Source organism: Salminus brasiliensis, chromosome 23 (assembly GCF_030463535.1).
Source record: "Salminus brasiliensis chromosome 23, fSalBra1.hap2, whole genome shotgun sequence".
NCBI classification, from domain to species: domain Eukaryota; kingdom Metazoa; phylum Chordata; class Actinopteri; order Characiformes; family Bryconidae; genus Salminus; species Salminus brasiliensis.
This window is the reverse complement of record NC_132900.1, coordinates 6,789,175-6,815,918: the sequence shown is the minus strand read 5'-3', so window position 1 is coordinate 6,815,918 and position 26,744 is coordinate 6,789,175. Positions and strand designations below refer to the sequence as shown.

Genomic DNA, 26,744 nt, shown 5'->3' with positions numbered 1-26,744 from the left:
CAGTAGAGTAATATTACAGGACTTTACACTAATATGACTTGCAGTTCTGGTTACATAGGGCATTATCCAGCATTTTGAAGCTGATATTTTAAGATACGTCTGCTACATAATGCTGCTTTAAAGGCATTTCAGGTAAAGTTTCACTGTCAACACTGTCAAATGCCTGCTTCAACACATTCCTGGTACTTCTAAAAGAGCTTGTTAATGAGCTGATTAGTTAAATTAGGTGTGTTGGGAGCAGGGAATGCACAGAATATACAGGACAGGATGACACCAGGACCAGGGTTGTATTTCCGAGTCAGGACTGTTCACAGTGAAGGTGGTAGGAAGCAGACTTTTAAGGCAGTAAGGGCTAAACCTCACGGAACTCAATTATATGAAATGTTTGCCAGTGTGTTGCCTGAGACACTGCTTTATGACAGTTGGTGTTTTGGCATCATTAGTAATACAATGCGTAAAAAGTGTTGATTTACAAATCTGACCATGACCTCTTCTGTGCTTGACCGTGCCACCGTCTCCTTCCTCATTGGTGGCTGCTGCCTCAGTGCTGCTCTGCCGCTGATCTTCGTTGAGGCTGTCATGACGTGTGCGGACAGGCCTGGGTGGAACAAAACAGAGCTTTTATTGCAACATGCCGCAACTCACATTTCATGGTAGAGATGCAATGAGAATAATAATCAGTTCATAAGAAATGAATAAATCCCTTCAGAATTTTTTGTCAAATGTTTTTGCACTAGAGCTACGAGGCGAATGTAGCTAACAAGTAGCTAAAAAAGGTTTATGAAGAAGAGTCATCATGCAAACTAAATGCCAAAATCATCACACACTTGCCTCAAACTATGTCTAGTTGCTAATATGGTTTCAGAGACTGAATGACAATGTTATCCATTACAAATGGGCAAAATTCAGGTTGCCCGCTACTACTGTTTTTAGACAAAAGTATTGGGACACTGGCTCATTCACTGTTTCTTCTTAAATCAAGGGATAAAAAAGAGTATTCTGCTTTTGTTGGAGTAACTGTCTTAACTTCCTGGGAAGTTGTCCAGGGAAGGCTTTGGATCATTGCTGTGAGGATTTGACTGCATTCAATTTTATTAGTGAGGTCACAATGTTGGATGACCCCACCTCACCCCCAACCCATCCCAAAATTATTGGATAGAGCACCATCTATCATTCAATGCTTGAACAATGCTGTGGGGATTAATACTCTCTAGCCAACACCTGGCATTAGAGATGGTGCCAATAGGTTCATGGTTTTCTGTTCCAGAGAGTCCTACTCTACTGGCTACTCTAGGGACTAGACAAGCTGTGGCATTAGGCATGGTGCCAATAGGTGTGCACTTTTGACTAGGCAAAGCTAAAGGGCCAACCACTGGATATCAAACATGTCTTGACAGTAAATTTGATAGACGCTTGAGGCTACTGTGATGGAGTAACTTACAGTGTGCTGGAGGCGGAGTACGACTCAAACTGGTAGACCGTAATGGGCTCTGCGCTCAGATGCAGGTTTTTGACGTGAGCGGCGTACTGCTGGCCCGGGTCATACAGTTTACAGCTCTCACACAGTGTCTGGTAGTGCACTGGCAGTGCAGCCGTTTGCATGTGCAGGATCTGGTAGTACGAGATGGTACACTGGAGACAACAGAAACAAAGAGAGGCAACCAGAGACCTGCAATTAGGCCGACCAAACTGATTCAAATATTAAATGACTCATCTGCTGTTTCCTGGATGCTAATTAAGCCTGGTTTTCACTAAATTGCAATACCAGTGATGATTCACTGCTCAAAATCCAGTCTTGTCATGTTTTACACTTAAACTACGTCTGAGAAACTGTCCCTACCCTTTTATTACGAAATCAGTGCTACAAAAATAACCTTCTTATGTGCAATAAGTCTTACTTAAATTTTACTTTATAACATCATTTGAATCTGGCATTATATTAATATCATGATGAATGGACCAATAGAAATGATCGAAAAAGAGCTAGAATAAAATCTTTTTACATTGTCTACAAGGTTTTCTTGTCATGTAAAGCTGCTGTTTTGGAGATACAAGGATTTGTCCAACAGTGATGAAATACACCATACAGGCCCTCATAAGGTTCTCATATCAATAAATGTCTTTTTAACTTCATAAAACTATTAAAATGGTCTCAGTCTGGTTTAGACTGTTAAACACACTCTTCATAAACACTCAAGATTCTTGTTTAACACCTTAACACTCTAAGGCTTATAACACAGATAACACAGTAACTACAGGGACTTCTGTACAAACTGGTGGGGCTATTCAGTGGGCCCTAGACATTTTAAGGTGTTAAACGCTAAATAATATATATATTATTATTATTATTTTTTTATTTTATTTTTTTACATCTTTTTACATATTTACATATTGCTCTTACATCTTTGCTGCAGTGTGAATATGTGTGTGTTTGAAAAGTGTAGAGAGGGATCTCACTGCCTGCAGAATCTGGTCACTGTGTCTGATGACATCCTGGATCTGTTTCAGCACGTTCACCTTCACATCCTCCAGCTCCTGCTGCTGTGTGGTGGCGTCTGCAATGCATGTTTTATATGTGGCCTCAGCCTCTTCTGCCTGTGAACACACAAACACACGTTGCACTAACTGTTAGTAGAATAGGACTCTCTGGAGCAGATAATCATCAAATATTGGCACAATCCCTAATGCGTGTGGGCTAGAGGGCTATAAAGCCCCCCAGCATTGAGCTGTGAAGCCAAGGGACTGTTTACTCTGGAATGATGGTGCTCCATCCAATACTTTTAGGATAAGTTCACGGTTGACGCTGAGCAAGTGCAATATAGAGGGCGCTTCTGCTTCATGTCACTAGTAAAGGTTGCAACTCTGTGTTTCTTTGTCATGGCTTATGAAAAGAGATCAGATTAGGCAAAGTGTAGGTGACGCCTTTGCCACAAGCCATGCTGTGGCTGTGTGTGGTGTTGTGTCATTTCCTGTGTGGGTCAGCTGACCTTGTTGCGTGCTTCCTCCTCCAGTCGTCTTTTCCTGTCCAGGGCTTTGTTGGTAGAGCCACTTCCTGTTCCGCTGTGCTCTTCCTCCACCTTATTGGCCACCAATCGAGCCTTCTCGTACTCCTCACAGCGGGCCAGGTACCACTGCCGAGCCTTACGCAGGTTGTTCTCAGCTTCTGCCTGGTGGGGTGTGCACACAAATACACACAAATACACACACACACACACACACACACATACACAGGGTCTTGTAATACTAACTTCATGGAACCAAAGCAGAGCAAAAAAGCAAAGCAAAGCAATTTCTATCCAGTATGAATCTACAGTGACTGTGCTATTTTATAGTCTCACAGTAACAAATATGGGGTGATTTTAATCCAGTGTGAATCTGCAGTATGTTTAGTTTTACAGTCTCACAGTATGAAAAGTAGGGTGATTTCAGACCAGTATGAATCTATAGTGTGTGTACCTTTTACAGTCTCACAGTAACAATCCTCTATGAACTGAGTGTGTGTAGCTGTTATACTCAATTCAATCCAGTATAAATCTAGAGTGTGTTTAGTTGTTTTTTTAGTTGTTTTGCTACAGTATCACAATAACAAATGTGGGGTGATTGTATTCCAGTATGACTCTAGAACTAGTGAAGTAACACATGTGAGGTGATTTCCATCCAGTATGAATTGAGTGTGTGTAGTTGTTATACTCCCACAGTAAAATGTGGTGGGATTTCAGTCCAGTATGAATCTACAGTCTCATCGTTACAAATGTGGGACGATTTCAATCTGGTATGAATCTACAGTGGCTGTAGCTTTTACAGACTGAGAGTTATAACATTTTCCCCCATGTTTTTCATGAATATTTGTGAACTATGCCAAATTGTTCCACCCCCTATGTTTACATGTATATACTCTTGGCTGAAGTTTATAATAAAGCCTGCAGACAAAGAGTGTGGGTAGGTGAAGCTGTATACCAGTTTCCTCTTGGCCCTCTGCCACTGCTCTTTAATCTCTCTGCGCTTCTTCTCATGCTCCTGTTTACGCTGCATCAGCGGCTGCAGGAGGGAGAGAAGAGCAAGAAAGAACAAAAGAGAGAGATTGGAAGAAAGAGGGGCAATGAGGGAGAAAGAAAGTGAAAAAGAGAGGTAAGGAGGATGAGACAGACAGTACAAGAGAGAGAGCGAGAGAAAAAGAGAGATGGAGAAAGAATGGAGAAACACAATTATGACTAATTTCAACATATCATGGTTTTTAGGGACAGTTGAGACTGGCTGGAAATTCCACATCACCGGTCGTCTACACATCAACACTGATACAGTTTCACACTGATTACAGAGAGATGATATTGATCACACTTCTCTCGCTGGCTGTGGCTTTACTTACAGAAAAAAGGACGTGTGTTGGGGAGGGGAGTGAGGATATGGGTCAGAGGGAGGAGAACTGCTTTGCCTGTAGAAATGGTGTGTATGTTTAGAATTCTTGTGGCTGTTGTGAGTTACCTGTAGAAAGGAGTGCAAGAGGACAGAGTTTGTGGACTGCTGCACCCCAACACTCTGCTCCAAGTCCTGCTCAAGAGCCAGAGAATAGATAGACAGCAATGGCATGTGGTTCTGAAAGAGAGAGAGAAAGAGACATAGAGAAATAGTATGGTATGACAAGTGTACAAAATTAATACATATTTACTTAAATAAAGATACAAGTATTGGGACATACAGCACAGTTCCAATGCTCCACAGCTCAATGCTGGGGATTGGTATGGTGCCTGACACTAGGCTCAGTTCCAATAGGTTTATGTTTATCTGAGCCAGAGAGTCCTACTGGCAGTACTTCTCTATAGGGACTATAGGGACAGTAATGGGTGCAACTTAAAGTGTCTGAATGCATTCATTAGAAGGGGTGTCCATAAACATTTGGACATAGAGTGCATGTCACATAATGTAAAGTAAAGTAAATACTCTGTACCTGAGAGATGCTCTGTTTACTTGACTGGTAAAGCCTCTGAAGACCTTTAGCAAACTCCATCTCTAAAAGTCAGATAGACACAGAAACCAGTTATAGCAAACTGCTGGTTGGGTGGGCTAGCAATTATACATGGGTTCTGAATTCATATTACAATCATAAAGACTTGGCATGGACAGCACTGTAAACCTAATGAAAACTGTGAATTTAAGTGTGAATCTACATGGTGTTTAGCTTTTACAGTCTCTGGCTGACTGGCAATAGATTTTTTTTTACCGAGAGCAATGCGCTTTTCCACGTAGCTGATGATGTCCTTCATGTACTTGGCGATGGTTTTTGCATAGGACAGCGCAGAGTCCACCCCACCCTCACTGTGCTGCAGCAGGATATCCACCTCCTCTGGGCTCATCACTGACACACACAAAGCAGACAAATGAGAGAATAATATAGAGAGAATGGAGAGGCAACAGTACAGGCGTCTATATATAAAATAAAGAGTAAAGTAGAGAACAAAGAGTGGTCCTCACAGCAATCCTCATGGTCACATCGGCCACCTCCATCCATTCCCTGCCCTGCCGAAGATCCACAGAGGTTCTCCATGGACTGCACACACACAAACACTGACACGTTCACATCAACTTCACAAATTCGTGGAGTACTTACAGCTATCACAAAAAACACCAACCCGCAGGATCAAGCTCATCACATCATCAGACACATCAAGCCACTAGAATGAGACTTGAGGTTGGGCTGTGGAGCAGTGGAACTGTGTTCTCTAGAGTAATAAAGCTCCCTCCTATACCTTCAGGATGAGCTGGAGTGGCAGAACTAATCATCCACCACCAGTAGATGATCTCACTATTGCATTTGTGGATGGGTGTATTCAAATCCTCACAGCAATGTTCTAACCCACATCTAGTAGAAAGCCTTCTCAGAAGAGCTGAGGCTATTACAGTGAATCCTCAGGCCCCACATCACACCTTACTTAAGACTTAATGGATCTGCTGCGTTTACTGGGTTGGGTGCCAGATACCACAGGACACCTTCAGAGGTCTTGTGGAGTCCATGCCTCAGATTTGTTACTGTGGCTCAGGGAGGACCGACTCCATATTAGGTAGGTGGGCATAATGTTAGGGCTGACTGGAGGATTTGCATGTAACTACTGGTCAATCAGACTAGAGATGTATCCATCTGACAGGGAAACATCAGTGAGTGAGTGATAGAGTGTGTGGTTGGGTAGCTTTTTGGTTGATTCATTTTCAGTTTCAGTTCAGCCATTTCAGCAGATTCAAGAGGAATATGTAAAATAATAACTAATAACAGCAGTATTATTCACCAGTAACTGAATCTGAATAGACTGGATCCACCCTGCTGTGTTGTTTAGGAGCAACAGTGTAAAGTGTGTGTCCTCTTTGTCACAGTAAAGTCTTTCTACATGAGTGTATGAGAGGAAAAGAGGAAGCTATGATAGAAACCTAGAGCAGGAAGCAACAGACATAAGCACCATCGACAACATCCGCCATGCTCTCTCTCTCTCTCTCTCTCTCTCTCTCTTTCTCTCTCTCTTCAACACACACACACACGCACGTACACATGCAGGGTTAGGAAACGGTTGGTTAGATCTTGCAGTATTGCTTCAGTTCTCTGGCTGAGAGGGAGTACAGATGTCCCTCTGTGTGTCCTCCACCAGGGTAAACAGTTCTTTTTGTTTTGCCATCAGCATAAAAAACCTGAACTGCAGTATGAGCTAACGGCTGATCTGCTTTACATGTGATGGCCAGACAGAAAAAGAGGAACAGGTCTCTTTACACATAGATTTAGTTAAGAATGACTTTAATAGGATGAGCAGTTGGCCTCCAGTTTGTAACAGTATTCAACATCTTACATATAAGCCCTCAGAATCAATTCCTCACTCATACAACAACATAACATTCAGCTTTATAGTGCTGACTGATATTTACTAAACATTAAGTCTTAAGATTAATATTGATTTCTATTATTAATATTAATAATAACAAAATACAAAATGTGCAAAGAGAGCTAAGTATAGTTAGCTAGAGTTAGATATGTTTTAAATGATCTTGATATAGTTTACTAGAGCTTAGTATAGGTCACAGCTCGGTACTGTTCACTAGATCTCAGTCTAGTTCTTTAGCGCTCTGTATAGTTAACTAGGTCTCCGTATAGTTCACTAAAACTCAGTATAGTTCACTAGATCTCAGCATAGTTCACTAGATCTCAGCATAGTTCACTAGATCTCAGTATAGTTCACTAGATCTCAGCATAGTTCACTAGAGCTCAGCATAGTTCACTAGATCTCAGTATAGTTCACTAGATCTCAGCATAGTTCACTAGAGCTCAGCATAGTTCACTAGATCTCAGTATAGTTCACTAGAGCTCAGAGTAGTTCACTAGATCTCAGCATAGTTCACTAAAGCTCGGCATAGTTCACTAGAGCTCAGTATAGTTCACTAGAGCTCAGCGTAGTTCACTAGATCTCAGTATAGTTCACTAGTTCACTATAGTTCAGTACAGTTCCATAGGCAGCACTCACATATTCTAAAATATACACCACACACAACAATACCAATACACATAGTACAGTCATCTAAAGCTAGGTGGGGGGACCTCTGTCCCCTAAACATACACTCTTACACTCTTACCCTGCTTTTCTCAGTCGGAGGCAGGGACAGAAGGGTACTGCTGTCCACCTCCCCCATCAGCAATTCTGACACACTAGAAAGAGTGAGAAAGAGAGAGAGAGAGATAAGCCCAGTGTGGTTGTACATTTGAATGCCAGTGATTGTGTGAGTGTGTGTGAGAAACACAATAATGTTATTGGAGGGAAATACTGAAGTGCCATCAGACAGGAAAAGGGCAATCTGTTCATCCACTGACACGGACCGATACACTCTACACCACTGACACACACTCACCAAAAAAGACTTCCCTAACTATCCCTCACACACAATACATTCAGCTACCATACACTGCAGCCACTGAAACAGATGTGCAATGCACACACACAGCTTGTCTAGTCCCTGTATAGAAGTACTGCCAATAGAATAGGACCCTGTAGCAGTCATGGGCTAGAGGGTTATAAAGCCCTCCAGCCTTGAGCTGTGGAGCAGTGGCACTGTGTTCTCTGGAATGATGGATGGTGCTCCATCCAATACTTTTCATCATCTGGGGAGTTAGGGATGAGGTAGGGTGGTGATCATTCAACATTCAGGCCTCACCAACGCTCCTGTTGCTGAATACTAATGCACATGCTTGTAGCAATGCTCCAAAATGTACTAGAAAGCCGTCTTCCCTGGACAATAGATACAATTACTCCAACAAAGAGGGACGGACTCCTTTTTAACACCCCTGATTTAAGAAGAAACAGTGAATGAGCAGGAGTCCCAATACTTTTGTATATGCATGTAGGCAGTAAACTCACTGTTTAAGGCATTTTAGCATAAAACTATCTAAATGTCTCCAAGATTATGGAAAAAAACATACTTTCCCTCTTCAGTTAAAAGTTAAGGAGTTAAAAGCACCATAAAAAAATCCATAATCAAGCCCTGAGCTTTCTTCCATGAAAAAGGTTGGTCTTTTTCACCCGAAACAGTCATAACTGACATTGTGACACAAGCTCACACTGAAAAGGGAAGTTGTGTTCTTACGCAGAATTAAAGAGCACATGATCTAGTCAAAGCATTGCACTGAGTAAAGTAATGCAAATGTACGCATCATTTTCACATGAATTAAGCAGATGACACCAACACAGTGTAGTCTTTCAGTTTCTGTACGTTTAGCACGATCGCTGTGCTGTCCGTCATGTCTGCTCTACTCGCCTGGAAACACGTTTGGACACATTTCAATCATTCAGCCTCCATACAAAGCTTCCAGATGTTGCTGCACTCACTTGCTGCTGAAGGCCACTGCGATGGTCTCGATGGCTTTCTCGAAATCCTTCTTCTGAGCTTCATTGCTGCCTTCATAACTGAAGCCTGCACACAGTACACACGAGACAATGGCGCGAGGTGTTGGTAATGGAGTCGGAACAACCTCAGACAAACTTCTGCTTGCTGTTTGACAATACCTCAAACAATGGCAAAGGTGACAGTTTGGATGAAAGAAAGAGCACAGTGGTTTACATGGATTTGACTGTAAGTTCACTTAGGTCTTTTTCCTTAAACCTGGAATCAGCTATTTTTTTACAGTTTTACTGGTATGATGTATTTTACTCTTGAAGTTCTTGACATTTCCTCAATTAGGTAATTAAAGGAAGTCATTAAGCAAGAACAGCCATCTTGTCATCATGTCTCTTACGTCACATACAATAATGTCCTCAGAAGACCTTGCAGATGTGGGGTAAAAAAAAATTGCATGGAGAGCAGTCTAGCCCAAACAGTCTTAAAAACACCCTGGTAAATCACCCTGGTGTTACCAATTTTCATTGCCTGGGATGAAGCTTCTATTACAACAGAATGTGTGGGTCCCAAGTGAAGCAACTAGCTAATGGTGAATCCTAAAAAAAATACAACTTTCAGGGCTGTAAAAATACTGACTAAGGATCACTGATCCCCAACATAACATGCTTGTGTGGGGTCTGTATGGGTAGTCCAACTGGGAGCCAGAAGGTTTTGTCTACGGTTTCTATGGTGGCCCCACACAGGGATGCCCACCAGGGTGAGTGATGGGATCAGGAGGGTCTAAACATGGGCCATGTACACTGACATGGGGGCCTAGATGGGACCCCTGTGAGATTAAGGTGGGCTGTAATGATGGGGCTCATTTGGGAAGTCCCAGTAATTTCACATGGAACCCACCTAGCCCATGTTCCACCCATGCGAGTCCCACATGAACATGTTGGCCGGGCCTACAGTGGGAATTCAATTGGCTAAGAAAGTTGGGTCCATTAAAAGCAACTGGCTGAGAGGTTTGGTTAGTATAATACAGCTAACATAGAAAACATCAACAAATATATAAATAATGCTATATTTAGATTAAGAATCCATAATTTTATAATGTGCATAGTATACTACCTAGACAGCAGTGTGTCAATGGGGTTTAAACCACTGTTTGTTTAAACCACAGTGTTTTGATATCTCTCTTAATGAGTTACTGTCGCCCCATACAGGGCTAGCATATTCATCCAAGCGTTTCTGCCTGTGTGGACGAAAATATATAAAAAAAAAAAGAGGGAGGGAAATCTCTGTTTTTAAAAATATCCAGGGCCTAAGAAACCTGGGCCCTACAGAGCAACTAGCTGAGAGGTTTAGGTTCTACAATACAAATGACAGAAAATTGGATCCTACAGATGCATTTTGATATGAAAACTCGTCTGATATTGAAATAGGCTACAACATCTTGGTCCTACAATGCAATTGGCTAAGAACATAGGCTCCTACTCTGCATCTGGCCTGAGAAGATTTGGTTCTGCACTACAAGGCTGGATTCTCCAACCCCCTTTAGTCTAATAACCAAACCTAAAACATTAGCGAAATTGTGTATGTACTGGCTTGGACGGTTAATATATTGCAAAGCCACTGGTTAAGAAAATTGGACTAGCTAAGAAGGCTGGGTACTGTAATACAACTGGCTTAGAAGGTTGAGTTTTCTAATGCAATTTTCAAGGAGTGTTGGGTTCTAAAACACACTTGTCTAAAAAGGTTTGGTCACTAAGACCTAACTTTGTCAATCCCACTGGGAAATATGTGGGGAGGATGGTTCACCCTCCCTTCTTGTTGAGTCAGAGTGATTCTAGACAATATAGTGTCTGTTCAGAGGGTCTCTTAGAGGGCGAAGGTCACTTCTGTTTTATTGAACCCTGTCTCTCTAAACATGCTTACTTTATACAAGAAGAATGAATCACTCAAATGTTCTTAGTTTTAATATACAGTATATGAACAAAAGTATTGGGACACATGCTCATTCACTGTTTTATCTAAAATCAAGGGTATTAAAAAAAGAGTTGAAAACTTTCTACTAGACTTAATGTACAGTCTCAGAGAACATACGCATATATGAATACAGAATGACTGGGTTGCAACATGTAGCCTTCCTTTAACACTGAACCAAAGATGATGAAGTAGTTTCACCTTCCACCATCACAACCACCCCACAACCACAGGACCAAACCTACAAAATCAGTTGGAGCAAAGACTTTACAGAGGCCTGCTGCAGTTATTGATGCGTGGTCCAAAGACTGACGTGTATTAGCAGATTACAAAGCTGATACCGATCAATCTGAGAAAGCAAATTTACACGTCATAGTCTGACTGGTTGAGAAGCCTTCTAACGGCACTAATATTTGACCTTTTCACACTAAAACTGTATCCCTCCGCTGAACCAGTTATTTCCAGTCACACAAGGCCAGGTTCCCATCTCGAAACTCCAACTGAAAGTCAAATTATCGTTTCAAAAACATATTTTAAAGCACTGATCAAACCTGACCAAAACCTCATGAATAGTTTATAGCTTTAGCCACTTGTTCTGGCTACAGCGCTTACATGGGTCCACACATCGAATAGGGCTTTACCCTCTAGTGCACATGGACCCTCCTCTGCTCGCGATGTAATCTGCAAGCTGACTGGCTATCCATAAACAGACGCCATGTTGCACGTTGCGAGAAATCCCCATTCATGTTACCATTCATGTGCCGGTCTTTCAAACAATTCTATCTGAACTTGATACTTCGACAGCTTTATGGCTCTACCCATACCACAAACGATGAGCCTACTAGTATCAGCAGTTATCTTGGACAGTGCACAGGGCTCAAACAGGTACCTTAACAAACCTCCACTTGGTCAATTCTGGTGTTTTGGAATTGTTACTGTTAATTAGCAATAACTCATTTGTTGTAGAACTACTTGGCGGAAGGACTTGACAGTATGAAATTTAGGGTTTTTGATTTATTGTGATTATTTATTTTGTAAAAAATAATAAAATAAAAATAGAGCACTTGAGGTTGTGCATTATCACAAATAACGGGGTAGATATTTCTGCATTAGGATCATTTTGTACTTTTTGAATTGGGCAGATGAAAGCAGGGTGTGTGGTGTGTAAATGTATGAGGAAAAAAATCTACACTTTTTAAGATGAAACGTGAGGCAATAGTGTAAGAGGATTAGTAGAGGTTGAGTCTTTGCTTGACTGGTATTTCTCTCAAGCATAAAGTATGTCTGGGGTCTTCATAAAGAGTTAATTACTCTGGTCCAGTACTTAGATGGAACAGTATGTAATGATCTCTTCATGAATGTATAAAGTCTTTCTTTTCCCTGGATAGAAGAAACTGTGTTTGAGGAAAGCACAAGTGGGCGTCGTCCTCCTCCACTTTGTTTAGGAAACACAGTGTGACAGTTGTGGTCTCTGCTCTCTAAAAAACAGCTGGCAGATGAATAAAGAGCAGTTACCATGGTGTCAGATGTGGCAATGGCAGTGTCTTATGAAAGGGGGATGACAAAGAGACGATGTTTCACCCACCCTCTTCTACTTTTATCACTATATCATGCTGACGCAGCCCTGTGCTGACATATGTCTGGGGCTGAAAGCTACAGTGTTTTTGTGCATAAAAGACAAAATTAGATTTCTTGTCTCACTGTGTTCATTTGAGGTGTCAGTAAAAGGTTATAGGGAAAAGTAAGTGTTTTTGGCTTGTGAAACTACTGTTAATTTTTTTAGCAAGTCATGATATTATGAGTCTGAAGAACATCATTTTTTTCTTTTAGTAATTGTATCACATTTTTCCTTTTTCTTCCATTTTGATACTGAGAGTTAACCCACCCGTTTGTAGCTCCCCCTAGCACTAGCAATGCTCCCGACACTAGGAGCGTAAGGACTGAAGTCAGCCACTTTTTGACCTGCCGCAGATGTGGCAGTGCTGAGCAGCCGACACACTCTGAGAAAAGCGCCGGGTCTCCAGGTCCACCGCACCACCAAACAGATGCCTGTGCTGGCCAACATTGCTTAAGAGTGGTGAGGGCAGATAGTGGCCACGGCCAATTCTGCTCTCTCTGACTCCGGGTCGCTGATGGCAAAGCAGCACAACTCGGGATATGAACAGGTTTGGTAGGAACTCCAGCCCCTGTATGCATTTGTACAGTTCCCTTAGCAGCTCCCCTGATTTACTTTAACAAAGGACTGAATAGATTAACCATGGAGTGGATGGGAACTGGAAACACTGGCTTTCCTCAAGGAGAGCTTTGGAAAACCCCTAATAGATTGTTCACTTATTTATATGTATTATTCTTATGCAATGTTTTTAAACAAATAAATGCACACTGCCCAGATAAACAGCTTCATATATCCTGTCCAAGAGGCTTTCCTCATAAAGTGGTTTATAAAGGGTTGAGCTAAAACAATAACACTTAAAATGACCACATGATGATAATAGTATCAAATCAGCAGATACTGTCTTTAAACAAATACCGGCATATTTTAAATTGACCAATATTTGATGAACTGCACTAAAATACACTATATGTCAAAATATTTGTGGACACCCTTTCGATTGAATGCATTCAGCTACTTTAAGCTGCACCCATTGCACACAGACACAGATGTGGAACTACACACACAGCTTGTCTAGTAAAAAAAGTACTGCTAATAGTATAGGACATGAACCTGTTGGCACCATGTCTAATGCCAGTTTGGGGAGTTAGGGGTTAGGTGGGGTGGTGATCAGTCAAAATCCTGACCTCACTAATGCTCTTGTTGCTGAATGCAATCAAATCCTCACAGCAATGCTCCTCCAAAATCTAGTAGAAAGCCTTCCCTGGACAGTAGAGACAGTTATTCCAACAAAAGCAGGATAAACTCTTGAATTTGAAAGAGACAATGAATGAGCAGGTGTCCCAATACTTTTCACTCCATATGTAGCTACAAAAATAAATGCAGTATTTCATTGTAAATCTGAGATGGTTGATTATTCCAAAATTCAACATCGGCAGATTCAGGTGCATGAAAAATATCAGACGTATTGTATCGGTACACCCCTACTTGCCAGGTCAGATTTAGACGGACTGACTGTTGCTGCATGATTTAATATCCCTCCTTTGTCCCGTCAATGAGTGGACAGGACCACCACTAACTCAGCACAGCAGTGGCAGTGATATGGTACTGGCCTGGTAGTGTTTGTTGCACTGGTCGCAATGCAGTAACAAATGGGGTCCAGACAGCAACTGTAAACCTGTGTACTAATAAAGAGGTGTTTCTGATAAACTGGCCAATTTGTGTAGTATAAGGCGCAGGTATATCTAACAAACAGGTAATTTTCTCAGGTTTGAATTATGTGTTATTTCATTAGATCTGACCTTTGACCTTAGAGATGAGCATGCAGCATGAAGGCAGTAACAGAATGGCTCCAGTCAGTAACTGTAAACCTCCGAAGTGCACCAATAAGATAGCTGTTTCTGATAAACTGGCCTATTTGGGTGGGTGTATCTAACAACTGGTCATTGTCTTGGGTTTTTCAGGTGTTATTTCACTAGATCTGACCTTTGACCTTCGAGATGAGTGTGCCAGCAGCTGTGAGAGTTTCTACGGTGTTGAGCAGAGGATAGGTGCTGATCACTTGACGCAAGACGCGCAACACCTTCCCCAGACACTCGTGAGCCACCGCCCTCCGGGATTCCTTCTCTGCACAGGGAAAAAAAGAAAGAGAGAGAAAGAGAGAGAGAGAGAGATTTACTAATACAGTACTCAAGAGGGGACAAAAATGATATGTACATAAATAGGTTAGTGGTTAGCACCAGGGGTGTTAGTCTCTGACCTATTAGACAATTAAAACAACACACACTGATCACTTATTACACACTGATGTGTATTACTCAGTAACTACAGGGACGTCTGTACAAACAGGGGGCTATTCCTTGGTAATAACAGTTTCGGTGTGCCTATGGGCCATAGGCTGTTTAAGGGGTTAATGCAGGTCAATTACCACTTCCAGATCAATGCACCGAGCTGCAGTGATGCATTTGTACAGACCTAGTTAGTCAGATTTGTGCTTAATCCTAGTTGGACAATATTTTGAAAATGTCCTACTAGGCAACAGTTTGTCAGATCCGCACCCACAAACACTCTAAACACACCAGGGTGTGACACTCAACCACACAAGTATTGGGACACCTGCTCATTCTTTGTTTCTTCCGAAATGAAAAGTATTAAAAAAAACGTTATCCTGGTTTTAACATTTCATAAAAAAAACACTGCCATTTGTTGACCTTGACTAAAAATGCATGCAAACAAAAACACACAGATATATATATATACACACACTGTCTGTGCTCTGACGCATGCTTGTGAGGAAGTACTGTAAGACCTGGCCTGTCTTGCTATGTCTGTGTGATCTTGGCAGTTATTTCCTGCACATAGCCTACACACAACTGCATTTAATCTAAAGTCTACTCAGCTCACCACGGCCTGGGCCGGAAACCGTGGCCCTCCTCACACTCTCACATACATACTGTACCCCTAACGCCATTGCAGTACATTTACAAACACATTTTTAGCGCAGGGTTCATCTGAAGAGAACTGTGTTGGTCTCTAAAAGCAAAGAGTAAAACCATCAAGCCTCTAATTCATCAACACAGACACTACAACACTGCAAATCCATGCTAATGTCAACAGGCAAGAGCAGATGAAACGCAGACGTTAGATTACAGAAGTAAAGCAGCGCTGTGAAAACACAGGGTTCAGTTCAGGCTATTGAAATCTCATCCACTCCAGGGAAATAAAGGAAGTTCTTCTTTTTCACAGCAGAGTCTTTGTACAACTGCTAAACGCTTCAATCACTGAAATGTGTTTTGTGTGTTGGCGGCCAAAAAATGCAAAATTTAAAAAATAACATCTGCAACATAAAACTACTGTAAAACGTCATCTGATCTCCACTTGCAGAACTTCTTCTGATTATATCCAGAACCAACACATCAAATAGTAAAGTAGCATGTTGAACTGACCCAAGACACCCTCACACACACACACACACACACATTCACAGCAAAATATTAACACACTATACTGTATTACACTACATTACTGATTAAAGGAACAGTTAATTTACTGTATTTAGACTTTATTAGGGCTATTAACATTAACTCTTTATTAACACCAGTACACATTACTCATAGTATTAACACTGTATTAACCCCTTAATATAGTTTAACCTAGTATCAACACACTGTATTAACCCCTTAAAACAGTTTAACCTAGTATCAACACACTGTATTAACCCTTTAATATAGTTGAACTTAGCATCAACACTCTGTATCAACCCTTTAATATAGCTGAACTTAGTATCAACACACTGTATTAACCCTTAATATAGTTGAACTTAGCATCAACACACTGTATTAACCCTTAATATAGCTGAACTTAGTATCAACACACTGTATTAACCCTTAATATAGCTGAACTTAGTATCAACACACTGTATTAACCCTTAATATAGTTGAACTTAGCATCAACACTCTGTATCAACCCTTTAATATAGCTGAACTTAGTATCAACACACTGTATTAACCCTTAATATAGTTGAACTTAGCATCAACACACTGTATTAACCCTTAATATAGCTGAACTTAGTATCAACACACTGTATTAACCCTTTAATATAGCTGAACTTAGTATCAACACACTGTATTAACACTGTATTAACAGTCAATATGTTGTACCAACACTGTTGTCAACAAACTCTATTAAAGTACAGTAACAGACAGCCAACACGCTGCATTAATCCTGTGTAATGTGTCAACATACTGTGTTAACACTACATTAAGTGGAAATACACTATATTAAACACTATAGTAGGACTTTTACACAATGAGGTTATGGATGTACAAAGACTAATAACCTGTAATACCCATACTTTCTGTGTCCTTACACATTACTCATCCCTTCCACTGCCAGACACACAGTGATGCTGATCTGTAACCTGACGGTAAAGAGGAAGATCCCTAAAGTCTCCTCACCTCTTACACACCATACACATCATACACTCAGTCACAAGCCTATGAGTCATTTCAGACAGACAGACAGAAAACCTACAGACAGTGTATGAGCTGTAAGCAAGGTAGCGTTTGTAGAGTGAGTAAACACAACCCTGCACTTTCAGGGATGTCTAGATATCGACTGCATTAGTAATCAAGTAATCAAGTAATCTACAGCTTTAGATTATCACACAGGCTGTGGTTTCTATTAACATACCACTGTCAATGAATGAACTAAAAATATACACGTCAGACTCCTGTCCTGGCAGGCTCAACACTGCACCCTTTAGCATTCATTTACTCCATATGGACAAAACTGTAACTGTCTCTACAGTGTTAATAGCATTAGTGAGTTCAGGATTTGGATAATCACCACCCCACCTCACTTTCAACTCGCCATCTCATCCTAAAAGTACTGGATGGAGCCCTATCACTCATCATTCCACAGTTCCACTGCTTCACAGCTCAATGCTAGAGGCTCTACACCCCACCTGGCATTAGCCATAGAACCAATATGTTTATCTGCTCCAGGAAGTCCTATTCTATTGGCAATACCTCTCTACAGGGACTAGACAAGCTGTGTGTGTGTGTTTGCGTGTATGCATTTGCACATCTGTGTCAGCAATGAGTGAAGCTTGAAGTAGATGAATGCACTCATTAGAAGGGGTGTCCACAAACATGTGGACATATCTCTGCGTATGAACTCTGACGAGTAACAAGACACACAAGCTGCAGGCAGCTTTGTAAAAAAACACAGAAATGAAACAATGCTGGCCTTTGTCTGGCTGGCACAGTGCCAGTGTGTGATCACTGCAGTGACTTCTTACATTTTTCAGCTAACGGGTTTGACACCTCAGCGTGGCCCCTTTCCTTCTGCTACACACAAACACACACTCACAGACACTCACGCTGACTCTCCTGTGTCTAAACGCCGGGTCATCGGCAAGACCCGACTTGATCTGGGGAATGTTCTTTCTTTCATGTGGGCTTTGGATGGATGGGAATATTATTCGGCAAGGATATCCCACCTTTACAGCGGCGGCTAATCCTCCATTCAGCCTGCCTGAAATTATAATACACTAGAAAGAAATTTCCCTCTCAAATGAGCTCTCCAACTGTCTGTGTGATTACGGCTTATCTCTTCAAACCTCCAGAAGGGCCTCCTGACTCACATCCTCTTGAATATTAATGGAACTGTGAGACAGTAAGACAAACATCTAACGTCTGATTAGAAGCTAAAGTCGATATAAAACTGGGATGCTCAAACCTTTTGTCTTTGAGGGCCAAAGTGAAAAAAGCCATTTCAATACTTAACAGGTTCCTTGTTATGTCAAATACAAAGAAACAATACAAGGAAAGGTTCTTTATTATGTTCAAATGTTTGTGGACACCCCTTCCAATGACTGCATTCAGCTATTTTAAGTAGCGCCCATTGCTGACACAGATGCGCAAATTAACACACACAGCTTGTCTAGTCCCTGCAGACAGAGGTTTTACCAAAAGGGTAAACAGGACTCTCTGGACCTTTTCGGGCCTATGGATCAGCGGTAGGAATGTTTGGAGAAGGACAAATGAAGCATATGCTGAAAAGAACACCCTGTCTACAGTGAAGCGTGGCAGTGGCTCTGAGAAGAGCTGGGGCTGCTTTGCTTTCTCCAGCACTGAAAACCTGCAGTCTGTGGAGGGCAAGATTGATTCAGTCAAGCATCCGAAAATTCGAAGAGAAAACTGCATGCCTTCTGTGAGGAAGCCGAAGCTAAGGTGCCATTGGATCTTCTAACAGGACAATGATCCCAAGACCACCAAGGCATGATTTCAGAAAAAGTCCTGGAAGATTCATGTAGTGAACGTCACAGTCGCCTGACTTAAACCACATGGAAAATCTCTGCTTTGATTTGAGGAAGGCGGCTGCAGCAGCAAAGCCAAGAATAAATGAATGAACTAGCGGCCACTGACCACGAAGAATGGGCTAAGATGCCTCAGAAACGCTGCCAGAAGCTGGCTGTGCATCATGTTTGCAGCTGGTCATACCTGCAAAAGGGTGCTCTATTAAGGACTGAAGACACTTGTCATGAATGGGTTGAATAATTATGAGATTTCCTGGCAAAATGCAGTTCACACAGTTATAAGTAGTTCAGGATAAAATTTCCATTACTTGTTAAATACATTAGCCTTGGAACTTTGGACTATGTAGAAATTTGGATAATTTTCATTTGTGGCACAGGGGAATTTGTGATACTGTACACTGTCCACTACACACTACACTGGCCTTTGTTCAAACTCACTGATGGGTTAAAATCACCAAAAGTGGTGCTGGTCCTTCAGCCACGCTCTAACCAATGGTTTTGCATGCTGTTACGTGGTAAACATCAGGGAGGGTTAATAGACGGTGGATTTGGCCAGTAAAGTTCCATCTAATGATGCTGTTCCTGTATCTCCACAGCAACCCGCAGCCAGCCCTGATAGGAGAATGTAAACAGGAAACAGTGCTGATGAAAATAGCGACGCTTAAAGGAAGTACTGGCCCTAGGAGCCTAGGCTAACTGATTTCTGCTTGACCTCCGTGATCACAACTCTGTGACAGCACTCTCCTTTTCTATTAATATTTAACAATCAAATCTACCAGATCAGATCAGAAGACAAACAGCAAAAAGGACAAACAATACATTAAAAGCATTAAGTCCAAGGAACTTTCTTTGGATTTCTGAGATGCAATGGAAGCACCACTTTTGGCATCACAAAGAAACATGTTTGTGGAGATAAGTATATTTAGAGAATTTGGTAAATAACATTTGCATCAAGTGAAGGATCTCTATCTCTATTACAAACATGTGTTTCTTCTATGGCAGCGTCTCTCAACCCTGGTTCTGGAGGCACCCTGTCCTGCACATTTTAGTGGACTCTGAAAGGACACAGGCAGGATTTCTGGATTCTTGCATCACTTAAAGAACCATCTGAAGAGTGTATAACAGCCTGAATTCTGGCAACAAGAAAAAAGATGATATGCTCTATGATTGACAAAAACTAAACAATCTGGCCAGGACAGCGAGCATTAAGTCTGGTGACAAACAGGCATTACACTTCACCTGGCTAAAACCCATCCATACAGTGCAACATGGTGGTGGCAGCATCATGCCATGGATGTGCGACAGCTCATCTTCTGTAGTGCCACCTCACTGGTTTACCATAAACCGAGACCTGAAGCCTCATAGTTTTGAATCTAGCCGTAAGTAAGCAGATACTTTCATTTCCTTCTCCAAAAAACAGCTGTTTATCTGCATCACCACCGTCATCATCACATTTCCTTGTAGGTTATGGTAGGCAGTTAGCCTGACAGTAGACTGAACTCAGCTACATTAATCAGACAGCACTGGCTTGTACAGCAGTGGAACTGAAGTAGCTGTAGCTCCAGCTGAGCTGGAGTAGTGTCTGTGATCCAGAACTAATCATCTAACATCAGTAACATCAATGAGATGGAGAAAGGCAGGCAGTTTTGTCATGTGACATGCTACACATCAGGCGCTAGACCTGTAGTTGCTTCACTTTTAAGCGTACATTCTTTCCATAAGAGTAAAGGCTGCAACTGTAGCAAATAGGGAACAAACTCCCTTAATCCCTCTATTGTAAACTACTGTAAACTCTACGGCCTCAATCTTCTAAATGCATCATTTACACTCTATTACTACTGATATTATCAATATGCTAAGTCAGGAGTAGCATCTACACTGCTATCTAGTACTGTCACTGACAACACTGTTTATAACGGTGAACGTTTTAGTGAAGAACGTCTGTGATGAAGATCCTTTAGCATATTGCTAGTGCAACCAGCCTTCTCTATATGGTAGCTTCACTGTAGCTTCATTGCTGCCTGTTTCATTACTGTGCTTTAAGTTTATCCTTCACTGCACCTTGGCCCCAGAGAAGTTGTGTGAAAACACACACGTCCAACAGATGTGTGTAATCTCAAACTTCGGCCTGAAACGAAAACATCTGACGCACCATTCCTCTTCCTTCCTCTTTATCACCATGGAAACGGAGAGGGGGAAAAAAGCCACTCCACAAACGACTAAAAAGGCCATTCCTCTAAATAAGAGGAAAACCATGACAGACATGTTAGGTCAAGGACAATGTTCTTAAGCCATGTACGACAACAGGCAAGCTATGTGGGGTCAGCTGGATGAGTTTTTTTTTTTTTAAAAAGCCTAAGAAGGTGGTTTGGTTCAGTACAGTATTAAAATCAGATTCCAAGTATCTAGACTTCAGATCCAATGCTACAGAAAAAGACTGGCTTCCTGCCAGCTTAACACTAAGCTGTGTTGAGTTAAATCAATCAACCAAACCCCACCTGTCCCCCGACACCATCAATGGCGGCAACACGCAACCAACACGCGCCTGGAGGGAAGCGCTGCAAACCCGGCTCCAGCGCAGCAGGCTGCAAGCGATGACCAGCACCGCAGTGAAATGATGGGGGGGACCATCTACCCACCCTGGAAAGAGCAAGGCCAATTGTACACTCTCAAGGCCTCGGCTGCCGATGGTTAACAGCATGACCGGGATTCGAACCAGCAGTCCTCTGATTATAGTGACCAGCCTTAATCTGCTGGACCACCCCCAGTGTCCACACACAAGCAGTTAGCGTCACTGCTAAACACTGCGAAAAGCTTCCATTACCTGCTAGCTACATTACCCTTGCAGTTCCAGTACAAAACAAACCAATATGTCCTGGCTGTCTGACTGCATTCTAAATTTGCCAAACTATTCTTTCACATATTAAAAAACCCACCTTCCACAAGCACCACATCCTTCAACTTCTCCACGGCATCTGCAAAGCGGGCCACGTCCCTCAGCAGAGGAGGGATTTCCTCCACATCGATCACTGTCCCCTCTGTATTCTCCATGGTTGGGCTATGGGCCAAAGCTGCCCTGCCATGGGCCTTGTTGAAGCCCCAGGTTCCAGCAGTTTGGAAGGGGAAGCCGGCGGCACTGGCGTGGCGACTCAGTGCTGTGGGGCGCTTGAGGTTTGGAGCTGGCGAGGAGCAACCACCCAGCTTGGAGTGGATGGCCGGAGTGCTGGGGCATGAGGAGGGGATTGAGTCTGGCAGAGCCAAAGTGGACAGACCATCGATAGTGTCTCTTTGAGGCTGCTCCTGAAGAACGGAGAGCTGGGATTAAACATATGAGGGAGAAAGAGAGAGAATGGATGGGATGAGATGCAGAGGACTAATGGGTTAAAGGGTTAAGATGGATTGGTTAGACAGATGAGTGATGTGGTTATAATGAGCACTGAATGAACGGAGATTAAAAATGATGGGTGGTCCACACCAACACTTCATCATAATCCAACTTAGATCTTTGCCTTGACCCCCTCACTCGGATACCAAGTTCCAAACATAACTGGCAAAATCCTAATAAGTGTGGCCAGCACAACAGACAGCACAACAGAGTGCCTGAAGCTAGACTATTGTGCTGGAAGTCAACACCAGTGAGCATTAATTTAAGTATTAAACTATTTTAACAAGAACAACAAGAGTATTTACGAGTAATATGATAAGTAGAAGATTTATTTATATTAAGACAAATGTTCTTCAAACGTTTCCATTAGTACTAGGGCTGTGCGACATGTTAAAAATACTATATCACAATATTGAAAGACTTTTTTGAGATACACAATATTTAATCACAATACATTTATCACTAAATACATCAGTAGCGACAGATTCTTATACACTACTATTCAGACACTCTCCCGTACTGAATACAGTGATTTTTACTTAACATCTGCTGAACATCTAATTAAACCACCGTCTATTTACTCTGTAATGAAACCTGCAGCTGATCAGTATTTACTCATCACTATTAATCACTAATCCTCCATATGCTTAGAAAAGCTTATTGTTATCACAATACATTAAAATATCATCATAATTAGTACATTAGCTCTAATTAGTACACACATTTTACACCAGTTTCAGCTTTTGGAGCATTTTGTGTTGAACCTGGCAACCTTTGGGACCTTGAGTCCTATCATAGGCTATGTAGCACTAGCTAACTTGCCAACTAACATCTAGGCCTACTAGGGTAGGACTCTGGCACCCTTTATTTAGCCACCTTACTAGCTATACTTTAGGGCCTCCCTATATGTCAGCCATGTTGTAGTGTGCGCCCTATTTAGTCAGTAGTGAACGAGATTTCTTGTGCACTGCAGTTCATGTAAGATTATATAGCCATTTCCCCAAACAGACACACACTACACTAATAAATCTACCACTTACTGAAGTGTACTTATTAGACATAGCTAGTATTTGTAATACAACAGTACAACAGTACGCAGTTTGGGACACCGCCTTAGTCTCTCAAAATAGTGCACGATGTTGCCAAGCGAATAAGGCACAGTTTGGGACATAACCTAGGTCAGAAAAAAGACAGACCCCAGTCTCTCCATTAACGCCATCACTAGCTACTTGTGGAGGCTGTGGAAAGCCCCGTTAACGATAGCTATACATCAGCAGGTGTCGCTCATAACTATCTACGTTAGCTAGCCCAAAGATACCCCATACAGAGGTTGAGAGGCTTTAACTTCAACCTAACGTTAAATAAATACTAGTATCACTAAATTCTGCCATTAATTTAAGACATGCAGCTTGTTAAGAATACCACTTAAGCTAATTTCCCCCCAAACACTCAATTAGACCTTAGAAATAAGACATTTAGCTAGCTAGTGAGCCTAAATGTTCAATTTAAGCCAGCTATTGCTAGCTACTAGCTACTACTACACAACAACTGACTATGTGTATTGTTATTGTTATTTAGCTAATAAAAGTCTCGTTTGTCTACAAATCCCATAAAATATTATATTAGCCATGGTATCATCAGAAAAAAAATATATAATTATTATTAAATTAAAAAAAGTTACATACGGGACTTTTTTAGCTGCTCAATTTCAACGAGTAGTCGTGTGTTACAATTATGTGAAATATTAAAAGTGCTGCATTAATAATTACGGAAGCATAGAAAATAACAGAATAAAATGTCTTAAAGGGTTTTATTATATAGTAGTACTTTATAGAGAACAAATTGCACAGAAAAAAAAAAGTTTTAGGGAAGTTGTTGAAAAGCCGTTATGCAAAGGTGGAAAGTCCAGGTCCAGAACGTTACAATAATCCACCCCAGGATTTCGTTGCAACTGCCTGGCTGGCTCCGCTGCAGCTGAGCTGCAGCGGAGCCAGCCAGGCAGTTGCAACGAAATCCTGGAGTGGAGTATTACTTTCTGGACCTGGACTTGCGACTTCTGCCGTTATGACAGTGAAGGAGTTTCAGCATTAACGGGGAACATTGGCGTGGTTTTAGAGCCATGTTAGGAGGGTTTTCACTCCTGTCAGGCAAAAGCACAAATATTGACGGTGTCTTTGGCTGATTAAACGACTTCAATGTGTAGATAGGATGTGCAGTATTCGACTAACATACACAGGAGTAGCTAACCTAACATTATCCGCACGAGAGAAACCCGCTGAACTTACTGAGGTGTTGTGCGGTGCAGGATTTCCTGAGTGAGTCTTCTTTGAAATCGAAGGCGCTTTGGAGAGCTCCTTTCTCTTCCGAAACATCTTTCACGCTTTCCAGATTCAGTTAAACAAAAAAGAAAAGGTATTCCACTTGTGCAGAAACACGCATCCCATTCAGTCGGTGAGTTATCGCCTTTTACATCAGCCGCGACTTTGACAGTTGCACTTGCCTGCCTCGACTCCTTTTTCCTGTGGCCTCGTCGTCACAGCCCAGGCAGAAGCGACTAGCGCTGCTGCTCTGCTGTCATCTGTTGGCGCTTCCCTCCTTCACACTAATGCAACATCAGCATAAGAACATCACACCAATGCAACACACCGAGAGAAGTATGGCCAAATGTTTGTGGACACCCCTTCTAATGACTGCATTCAGCTACTTTAAGTTGCACCCATTGTACAAGCACAAGCACAGACACACACACACACACACACACACACACACAGACAGATAGACAGTGTTAGCAATAGAATAGGACTCTCTGGAGCAGATAAACATTTAACATGAACCATGCCTTATTAGCACCATGCCTCCTAATGCCAGGTGTGGGCTAGAGGGGTGTAAAGCCCCCCCCCCCCCATCATTGAGATGTGGAGCAGTGGAATTGTGTTCTCTAGAATGATGGTTGGAGCTCCATCCAGAACATTTGGGATGGGGTGGGGTGGTGATTGATCGCTGGTGTAGCAGCCAGTGGCACAGGGAACATTTTGCTGGTAGAGGAAAGCAGATTGCTTCTACAGCAGGATGATGATCCTAAACACACCTCAAAATCCACAATGGACTACCTCAAGAAGCGCAAGCTGATGGTTTTGCCATGGTCCTCACAGCCCCCCAACCCCTTGAAGAACAAGTGAAAATCCCCTGAATAAGAAGTAAAAGACTCTTTATAAAGTTTCAGCAAGCTGTGATTCTCTGCTAATGAGGCCTTATTGACCATTCAGAGTGGCCAAACCTTTGCTTCGGGCCCTTTTGACTTTTCTTTGTAATTTTGAAACTTTAAAAGCTGGAAATAAAGTACATTCTTATTTTTATTAATTTATATTATTCTTATATTGATTAATTTATATTAATTATATCTTCAGTCAGAGTGACTGAAGTCCCACCTCTTCAGAGAATACTTGGACGAATAGCAGAGTACTATGGTCACCTTATTGACTTGTGCTTAGTAATGTCTAAAGCTTAGAGGTATCTTTGAACTATTAGTCTACTCTAACTAGCTGAGGATTTTCTTGTGTAAATAGCAAAGCACTTTTGTAAGTCGCTCTGGATAAGAGCGTCTGCAAAATGCCTTAAATGTAAATATTAAAGGATATTATATTAAAGTAAGAACGTTCTGAGACCTTTCCAAAATCAGATCGTCTTTTACTTGCTTACTTTTGTCAGGCAGTGCAGAAACTTTACACTACTGTATATAAGTATATTTAATGGGTGCCTCCCTCATGTAGATAATAGCACATTGTATGAACTGTATATAGGAGTATAGAGTAAGGTTTGAAAATCTGTTGAAGCTTACTCACGTCAGAACATAAGCATAAATGCATTCTGAATTGAAAACAAAGAAAAGTAGTGCAACACAGAGCAGAAATGTACATTTACTGCACTTAGCAGATGCTCATATCCAGAGTGACTTAGAAAAGTGCCTAGTCTGTCGCTCAGAGCATCCAAAGCCAGTACTGATAAACCCTGAATTCAAGTTGCCAGAAATGAGCCACAGTAACTCTGAAGCAACAATTTGCAAGCAGGTCACAATTCCTCAACTCCTAGAAGCTGGACGTAGATAGTAGTGAGTGAAGCTTCAACAGATATTAGTCAGTTATTAAGTGATCTCAGAAGAGGTGAGGCTTCATTTGAGGTTTGAAGATGGGAAGTGATTCTGCTGTTCGACACTCAGGGGGAGTTCATTTCACCGCCTTGGTGCCGGGACCAAACCTCCTGAGTAGGGTTGCAAGAGTATGAAATTTTAGAAAATATCACATTATACAGTATTTCACAATTCTCATCATCACCACCACCATCAAAAAATGACCCTTACAGGAATGAAAACGAAAGATTTTTTGATTGAACAAATGCTTGACTATAAATTAAACCTTTGAACCTATTTTATAATGAACATATATATAGATATGTAAAAAGTCTAACTTGTCATAAAAAAATACTATTCTGTTTACAGCTAATTATTTAATTAATTTAATCTGCTGATTATTTTCTGTTTGTGAAAGAAATTGGTGAGATTAAGCACATGTACGCACTATGATACCCATCCCTTTTCA

General features: G+C 41.6%; 1 protein-coding gene across 3 annotated transcripts in view; it reads right to left on the bottom strand.

Moving 5' to 3' along the window:
* The window catches only part of arhgap45a (Rho GTPase activating protein 45a), a 31,953-nt gene extending 7,277 nt beyond the window's left edge, over window positions 1-24,676 (bottom strand). The window contains exons 1-14 of one of the 3 annotated variants that reach the window (XM_072668800.1): window positions 24,435-24,676; window positions 21,701-22,079; window positions 14,429-14,569; window positions 8,853-8,937; window positions 7,606-7,678; window positions 5,470-5,545; window positions 5,219-5,353; window positions 4,946-5,007; window positions 4,483-4,593; window positions 3,958-4,038; window positions 2,988-3,167; window positions 2,458-2,595; window positions 1,442-1,632; window positions 483-598 (exon numbers count right to left, since the gene is read on the bottom strand). In XM_072668800.1, coding sequence (XP_072524901.1) covers window positions 483-598; window positions 1,442-1,632; window positions 2,458-2,595; window positions 2,988-3,167; window positions 3,958-4,038; window positions 4,483-4,593; window positions 4,946-5,007; window positions 5,219-5,353; window positions 5,470-5,545; window positions 7,606-7,678; window positions 8,853-8,937; window positions 14,429-14,569; window positions 21,701-22,079; window positions 24,435-24,521 — 1,855 coding nt within the window. In that variant the 5' untranslated portion in view covers window positions 24,522-24,676. The remainder of the gene's footprint in view (window positions 1-482; window positions 599-1,441; window positions 1,633-2,457; window positions 2,596-2,987; window positions 3,168-3,957; window positions 4,039-4,482; window positions 4,594-4,945; window positions 5,008-5,218; window positions 5,354-5,469; window positions 5,546-7,605; window positions 7,679-8,852; window positions 8,938-14,428; window positions 14,570-21,700; window positions 22,080-24,434) is intronic. The other 2 variants (XM_072668802.1, XM_072668803.1) reach the window with 2 other exon arrangements.
* Window positions 24,677-26,744: the final 2,068 nt, after the last annotated feature.